Source organism: Sinocyclocheilus anshuiensis, unplaced genomic scaffold, assembly GCF_001515605.1.
Source record: "Sinocyclocheilus anshuiensis isolate Anshui unplaced genomic scaffold, SAMN03320099.WGS_v1.1 scaffold1036, whole genome shotgun sequence".
Taxonomy (NCBI): domain Eukaryota; kingdom Metazoa; phylum Chordata; class Actinopteri; order Cypriniformes; family Cyprinidae; genus Sinocyclocheilus; species Sinocyclocheilus anshuiensis.
The window spans coordinates 1,603,094-1,612,199 of NW_015550226.1; the positions used below are offsets into that span (position 1 = coordinate 1,603,094).

Here is a 9,106-nt window from a genome sequence, read left to right on the forward strand (position 1 = left end):
ATTTGACTGTGTTAATGAGTGAGTCACTGAATCATTCATTCAACAGATACGTTCAAAAACGCAAGACGCAAAACAGCGCTGTGATCTTTGTTTGGAACCATTTTCTTTGGCAAAATTGAGCAAAAACAGGCAATATTGTGTCTAAAATGTAAGTCACTTAATTCTAACTTTATTAAACATGTATAAAATCAATATTACATTTGTTATCATGCTGATATCTGGAGAAAAACGGCACTCTTCGTCTGATATAGATTAACTATATTAAATTATATAAATATAAAAGGCATGCAGAGGCATTTCTTCCATCTACAATTTAGAATGCCTTGAATGTTGATGATTCTAAATGCGTTTTAATAGACTAAATCACACAATGTATGCGCGCACTCTCTGTGTGTGTTTTTTTACTCGATATGTCAGATCGCACATCGTTAAAACAACACTTACCATATTATCGCAGACGATATAGGCTACTGTATATCACACACCCCAGCCTCGACTTGAGTGGAAAATTAAATAATTTGTGGTCGTGTGAGCACTTGTTTGCAAATGAGCAAAGGTGTTTTTAGGAGTCTAACTTGGAAGCGCCAGACCACTGATTCGTCAAAACCTGCTTTCTTGCAGTCTGTGTTCTTTGTAGTAAGTAACGAATATGCTTTGGGGAAATGTATCGGAGTAAAAATGTGCATTTTAATTAGGAAATGTAGTGGAGTAAAAGTGAAAGTTGACAGAAATATAAAAACTCAAGTAAAATACAGATTCTTCCAAAAAATACTTAAGTACTGTAACGAAGTATTATTACTTCGTTATATTACACCACTGCATATTACTAGTATATTAGCTGTTTATTAGTAGGCTACTTATAAAGCACATACTAAATTTTAGATCCCTCACTACCCCCTACCTAAGCATAACGACCACAAAATCTTTCTTACTATTAAATTAGGAGTTTATTGAGGGGAAACATTTTGTTAATCATGAATATGTGTTCGCTAAATTTAAGTGTTACCAGAATTTTCTTACCATCTGAATTCTGCAGTCAGCACAGCCTCAGCTGCTACTACAGGCGACGCAATCTCGCCAAACCACACTTACCAAGAGCAGACAGCACAGAATGAGCTATGTGCCAGTTACAAAGGACACAGTCTTGCAGTCAAAGAAAGCTGGGCTGAGCGCAACCGAATACATAGGTTTTGCGATGTGTTTTTCAAGGTTGAGCTATGCATCACCGATGGTACCAAGCAAGACATCCAGTGGCCAAAGATATCCAGCTGTATATAGGTGTACATAAATCCACATTAAAAGAACATGTTTTGTGTGAACGGCCCCTAAATCTACCAGACTGACAAATTTGATTAGACAATGGATTGATGTGGACTTCCTAAATAAAAGAAACAATACATTGACTTCTAAAAACTTTTTTTTTTTTATGTCAGTGCTTCACTGATTAATATAACGTCTTTCATTGTCTCAAATATTGATATTAATTTGTGCAGTTCATTGGATTATTTTGCATGTTGTGTAATCACACTAAACTATTTTATAATCATATAACACAATAATATATAAAATACATATACACTTTTTAAAACCAGATTGGTTTATTTAGAGGTAGAGCACAGACTTTGCATGGATGTCACTCAAAGTGACACTTTCTCACAGGGAAAGATAGACTGAAAGCTTCAAATGATTTCAGCTCTCAGTCCTTCAGCATATCAAATTATTACAAGCCGCAGAACATCATATAAACAAGAAATGCCATTATTTTCGCCTGCCTATCCTTCGATTCAGTAATAAATTGCACATTTTCAGAGAATAGCGTTACTGCTCCCTTGTCTCAAAATGGTTTCGTTCATGGTTCTCAATATTTTTTCAGGCTCTTGCCATGGGAATGATGACGGAGTATTACCACTACATTTTTACTACCCTGGTAAGTTATGCATGAGTCTTTATATTATAAATCACATTCAAAACCACCAGTGATATTCATAAAATCATTTGGATTTCAGGCTATTATATTCCCTAAGTAGGAACATAGAAGCTTCTTTTTTTTTTTTCCAAGTTCTGTTTCCTATTTTCACCACTGATGTGTTTTATTCTGAGAGATGCCAAGAAAACATTATATTATTATTTTAAAATGACTTTTTTCCCTATCCCATTTGCAGGCCTAAGTTATATAAAAATGTTTAGCAAGTTATTGTGATGTATTTATATTTAATTCAATACACAAATCATTTATACAACAGTTAAATCTAATAAAAAAAAAGATTTTTGTTTTGTTTAAGAATACTTATTTTCCCCTATATTTTTGTGTCAATATAAAAACTGTCAAATAAAGGGAATAACATATATTTTATTTATTTGTTTCATGGCTGGTAAATTTATGACATCTTATGACATCAAGGAAGCTCACTAGATTTTAGACTAAAGCTTGTATATAACACATATTACTTTTGCAGTTTTAGTTTTTTTTTTTATTACATTTCAGTAAATTTATAAACTTTTCACATATTTTAGGATCTCTTCGCGTTGGATGTGGAGCCCTATCGCTACAGCGGGGTCAACATGACCGGATTCCGGATCCTAAACACAGAGAACAGCCAGGTGTCCTCCATCATTGAAAAGTGGTCCATGGAGCGTCTGCAGGCGCCTCCTAAACCAGACTCTGGCCTGCTGGATGGTTTCATGACAGTAAGACGCTTTTACAGCATGTTCTCTAGAAAATATTTAGGCCAATGATTTTCAGCTGGCTTTGGTTCAGGACTCAGATTTTACATGCCATCATGTGGCAAACATACACGTTTCAAAAGTCTCTTGCCTGTTATTTACAATAGTTATAAGTCATCAGAAAAGCATGGTATGCAAATACAGTCAAGGTGATAACAGTAGAGTTTGTTTTTAATTGATGCTGTGGGAAGTTGTTTGCTCTGTCTGTGTATAGCACTATTCCCCAGAGAACTCGAACCCACAACCTGCAGGGTATGCTGCGATCTGAAGCGTGTGTGATAAACAGGGACTCTGCTGTAGTGATCTAAAAACTGTCTGATATCAACATACTGGCAGTATCCCAGTTCTTCCTCAACAGTGGCTCTCCTATCTGGGAAAAGGGCCAACATATGAACTCACTAGAGGCTGGGTGAGACGGAAACAGAGGAAAGATGAGAGCTCACATGCCAAAACGATCTAACCTGCCAAAATAACTGGTTCAGGACTCAGATTTTACATGCCATCATGTGGCAACCATACACGTTTCAAAATTAATACTTTATTTTGACATTCTCCTAACTTTAAGTAACATTTCAACCAGTTATTAGAGTATTAGTTGACTATCTGCTTGATATCTGCTAACACTTAACACTTTTGATGGTCCCCCAACAGACATTCTACTGACTATAAGTAACTTTGCAAGTACATGTCAACTTATTCTACTAACCCTAGCCCTAGCGCATTTATACCTAGCTATAAACGTGACCTACTAACAGTCTACTAATACTCCTAATACAGAGTTAGTTGATATGTAGTTGCAAAGTGACTTATAGTTAGTAGAACGTCTAAAGTGGACTATCGAAAACGTTGTTTCTCATACAAAGTAAACAAAAACAAATTAAAAAGTAACATCAAATATTTTAATACATATACAGTATATAATAATTCAACAAACAGCACATGGTCAACACACACCATATTTATCCTTGTTGCAATCGAACTTGCATTTAATGTGGTTCATGTTATTTATTCTAAGTAGTTTTGGTTCATGGTTTTCAAGGGTGAGGTCATGTCACGCAGCCTGTCTATGCTGGCATCTGTTTAACTTGGCTTGACCATGTGACAGATTAATTTGTGCCAAAATACCATTGAGTTTGACTGCAAACTATTCATGATTACATGGTTAGTTGGATTTTAGTATTTAGTGTTGTCTTTTCAATGAATCAGAACAGAGCTCGGACAGATTTTGGTGGTAATTGTTTTAAGTCTCTTGCTTGTTATTTACAATAGTTATAAGTCATCAGAAAAGCATGGTATGCAAATACAGTCAAGGTGATAACAGTAGAGTTTGTTTTTAATTGATGCTGTGGGAAGTTGTTTGCTCTGTCTGTGTATAGCACTATTCCCCAGAGAACTCGAACCCACAACCTGCAGGGTATGCTGCGATCTGAAGCGTGTGTGATAAACAGGGACTCTGCTGTAGTGATCTAAAAACTGTCTGATATCAACATACTGGCAGTATCCCAGTTCTTCCTCAACAGTGGCTCTCCTATCTGGGAAAAGGGCCAACATATGAACTCACTAGAGGCTGGGTGAGACGGAAACAGAGGAAAGATGAGAGCTCACATGCCAAAACGATCTAACCTGCCAAAATAACTCTCATGGGACACAACACAATGACACTTCACTGGACTCGTTCCTTCACGTCCTGTTTAGAGAGAAATTTACCCAGCTATGACAAGTGAAGACTTAGATTCTGTCATGATTTACTCACGCTCATGTCATTCCAAACCTGTCTGTCTTCTTTGGTCTGTGGAACACAATAGAAGATATTTAGCAGAATGCAGGGGGACCGTGGGTGTTTAAAGTCATGCCTTTTAATCACTTTTATATATTTAAGGTCAGTAAAAAGGCTCTTAAATAATAATAACATTGGTTGGGCTCATCTTGGAGCTCATCACAAGTCTGCTGCCGGCTTGACTTCCCAGTCATCTGGCAGTTTACAATATTGTGTCATTTTGTTCTGCTATGGAAATACAGTAATATTTGTATTTGTTCAGGTCTTTAAAAGGTCTTAAAGGGATACTTAATCCAAAAAACGAAAGCTCTGTTATCATTTACTCATTCTCAACTCATTCCAAACCCATAAGACTTTAAAGATATTTTAAAGTCTTATGGGTCTTTAAGTCTTTAAATATTTTGATATCAGCGATTTTAGATTAAGCTGCCCATAAATATGGGTGATTTTCAGTTTTTGTGGGTCTTGAAAGGGTCTTAAAAAGCCTCAATTTGCCCTTCTACAAATTAAGGCCTAAAAAGGTCTTAAATTAGAGCAGAAAGTCATAAATTCTTAAAATCTTGAGGTTTAATGTTGCATGTACTGCAAAAAATAATTATTTCCCTCAGTATTTTTGTCTTGTTTTCTAATAAAAATATCTGAACTTCCTTAAATCAAGATACATTTACGTGAGACAAAAAATGAAGTAAAAAAAACAAAGTTTTTACTTAGAATTTTTCTAAGCCCATTAGCAGATATTTGCCCTTGGTTTAATAATAAAAAATAAAAAAAAACATAATTTTAATTAATTTTTCAGAAATACTTTTTTTTTTTTTATCTTATGACATTTTGCTTCTCAAGCAGATCCATCTTGATTTAAGAATATTTAGGCATTTGCATTGGAAAACAAGACAATAATAATGAGGAAAAACTTTTTTTGTGAAATGAAATTAAAATGAAAAGTAATGTTACATAAAAGATGATGTGACATAGTCGAATTCAATTTATTTATTGTACGTCTGTAGAAGAACAATTTGGAATATAGTTCACAAGTTGTATGGAACCTTTATATTGCATTTTTGGAGCTCAACAGTGTGAATTTTCGAAAACATCTCTTTGTTCAAAACATCTCCTGGCAGAACTAAAATCATTCAGCTTTGGAACAGCATGAGGGTGAGCAATCCTTGAATAATTTGAAGAAAGAATCCAGTAGAGAGTGAACTATATCCAAACACTCATGGCAGTGGATATAGACAGCTGAAGGGAGGCCAGCTGGAAGGTAAATTTCCCCTTTCTAACCCAGTCGATTAAAAGACTCAAAGCCTTTAATTAGCTGACTCAGCCTGTCTTACAGTACAGCTCACACAGTAACTCATCAGTCTATCTTCACTCATCGGCTCAGAAAAAGACAAACTCTCTCTATTCAAGACTGTCTATCCACATGTCAATCCCTTTCAGCTATAACATTGATGGCCATGATTATTTAGAAACCATAATGGTTCAGGTTTTCCTGAGAGCTGCATTTGAAGGCACGCGTTAATTAATCAGCCAAATGGCAATCAGTCAGAGGCTAATGCATATTGACACTGTGAAAAGTTTCCGTAAATGTTTGATTAGCAGTAGGGCTGCACGATAAATCGCATGCGATATTTAATGCGCATCTTGTCAGAAAGCCGGTTCTGTAATCAGCGGTAAATCTCCATCGCCCGCAGGTGATGGAGATTTACCGCTGATTACAGAACCGGCTTCACTGATAAGATGCGCGTTAAATATCGCATGCGATTTATCGTGCAGCCCTAATTAGCAGTTTCACTGGTTCGCTATATTTATGGTTCTGTTAAAGCCAACCTGGTCTCATGGCAAAAACGTACCCGGGGGCACATTTTCGCGAGACGCGAAATACGTACCAATAAGTACATAAGGAGCTCTGGTTTGAATCCCGTATAACTACGGTTCGACAAAACGGTTCAAATCTGCATATAAGTAAGTTCAGATGACACGGTTGCACCAACAAATATGCTTTTATATCAGTTTTGCATTTGTTAACACTATCGGGTAGGTTTAGGGTTGGGTTTGGTGTCGGGCATATTTCCAACACGATAGAGCATTAACTTTTAGCGACAGTCCCCGGATATTTGAATTCTGAACCGCCGCAATACGTACCTGAAGCAACGTAATAAAAACACAGCAATACGTACCTATATCAATGTAATAAAAATGTGCCAGGGTTCACGTATTGAACCCGTGTTTTAGCGCCACTCAGTGGACATTTCTTTTTGAAACTGCGGCGAAACGTGCAGTAAGGTACGTAAAAACAGTGTTGCAGAAAAGCACCTAGAGGTACGTATTTTTATGAGACTGGGTTGGTTAAAGCTTTATATTGAACCACTGAAACATATTGAGCTGAGATTGTAACAAATACTTAGTGAGAAAACCAGAGTTGTGCCCATTATAATTGGTTCTTTTTACATTGTCAATATTTATTTATATATTTTTAGCATTTGTTCAAAGCAAAATTTTAGGTTTAGCAAATTCTAAAATATTTTAGCTTTAGATAACACAACCACAGTCAGTTCACTGACTATTGCATATTGATGAAGAAAATTGCATACAATACTGGCAAGCACTTGAGAAAATTGCAAGCTCCACTGCAACACAACTTCCAAGACTCAAAATGTCAGATTAATATTAGGAGAGCCTGTGATAAAGAAAGTGAGAAAGATTTTGGATTTTCCAAACTTAGACAGATTCATCCAATTAATTAATTAATTAATAATAAAATAACTGCTTACCCAAATACTACTACTACTACTACTACTAATAATAATAATAAATAAATAAATAAATAATTGAATGATTTTAAATCTCTTGATGAACAACAATTCTGCAAGCTTGATTTATTTCTTTATATTTTTTTAATGGAAAGTGTAGCAACACTGTCGTATTATTGTTTTCTGATAGGGCTGGTGTTTGTGAAATTCGTTCATGGTTAGTGGGATATCAAATTCCACATATTTTCTCTTTGGACAATAATTAATCTTCATACGGTGAAAGGCTGCCCTAAGTCACGGTTTAACATGGATATTGAAAATGACCTAACAAGGTCCTCAGACTTATTAGCATAATTTCCTTCAGTGCTAATTGCTTTAGTTTATGTCTGATTTACTTGGAAAGAGCTCATCTACAGGACAACTCATCATTGAGCAGAAATACACCCATTCATGGCTGCAGCGTCAATGTCCTTGTGGGTTTATCTAAGGAGACAGAGCAGAAAAATTGGCCAGATAAAAAGGTCTTTACTGGGAGAGTAAATGTTACCAGTTATAAAAATGTTGCCAGTAAAATGGTACTGTTTTACTATTGCTACTGTACGGTGGCCGAGGAGTGCAAAACAAATCACAATTCTGAAAACAAAATAACAAATTACAAATGCAAATGCAAGTCTAAAAAACAAAATAACAATTCAGAAAACACAACAACAATTCAGAAAACATTATAACAAGTCAGAAAACACAACGACAAATTCAAAAACAAAATAACAAGTCAGAAAACACAACGACAAATCCGAAAACAAATTAACAAGTCACAAAACACAACGACAAATCAGACAAACCGGAAGAGGTAGGTATAGTTTGAGACGGCGCCATTGGTTTGGGATTACTCACCGCTGACTGGACGAGACATCTGTCAATCAACGTATACAGGAAGAACCAGCCGAAGAACAGCAGAGTCGTGGTAGAAAGTTCGGAGATGGTATTAAAGTAGCTCAGTTTAAATGTATTGTATGAATTGCCCTTACTATGGAATAAAAAATACGGACCGTCTATTTACACTTAGTGCAAATAGCCTGCCTTGTTGGCAGTAATTCCGCTCTCCAACGTGTGATTGGGCTAGTCAACACTTTAAAAGCAGCTATACATAATGAGCTTCAGTGGCGCAGATGGTTAAGCGCGTGTCGTTGGCTTTTTGACGCAATCGACCCGGGTTCGATCTCGCCTTTTGCCGAACTTTTTTTTTCTCCCTTTTCAAATCTCGTATCACATCGTAAAGGCATTTATTTTCAATAAAAATTAAGGAAATAATCAAAAAGTTGAAAATAAAGTATCGGGTAGGGTTAGGGTAGGTGTAGGGAGGGCTTTATTGTACCACTCAATACGTTATTATTGCATACTGTTTTATAATGTACTACAATACTGAAGTGCGGATAATTGCCACTATTTGCAACAAGTAGTATATATAGAAATCCTGCTATTTTAACATAGTGTAAATAGGTGTTTGCACGTAGTGTAAATAGCATATTGCTAAAAATACTGCTATTTTCACTTAGTGTAAATAGAATCCATTGCTAATACGAGATTTGAAAAGGGAGGAAAAAAAAGTTCGGCAAAAAGTGGGATCGAACCCAGGTCGATCGCGTCAAATAGCCGACAACACGAGCTTATCCATCTGCGCCACTGGAGCTTATTTTTTACAGCCACTTTTAAAGTGTTGACTATCTCAATCACATGTTGCATGGCGGAATTACTGTACATAGCCTCTGGCTATTTGCACTAAGTGTAAATACTCCGTATTTTTTATTCCATAGTAAGGGCAATTCATACAATACATTTAAACTGAGCTACTTTA

At 35.9% G+C, this 9,106-nt stretch overlaps 1 protein-coding gene across 1 annotated transcript in view; it reads left to right on the forward strand.

Moving 5' to 3' along the window:
- The first annotated feature begins 1,876 nt into the window (after nucleotides 1–1,876).
- The window catches only part of grik2 (glutamate receptor, ionotropic, kainate 2), a 112,727-nt gene continuing 105,497 nt past the window's right edge, over nucleotides 1,877–9,106 (forward strand). The window contains exons 1-2 of the mRNA XM_016450454.1: nucleotides 1,877–1,927; nucleotides 2,515–2,688. Coding sequence (XP_016305940.1) covers nucleotides 1,883–1,927; nucleotides 2,515–2,688 — 219 coding nt within the window. The 5' untranslated portion in view covers nucleotides 1,877–1,882. The remainder of the gene's footprint in view (nucleotides 1,928–2,514; nucleotides 2,689–9,106) is intronic.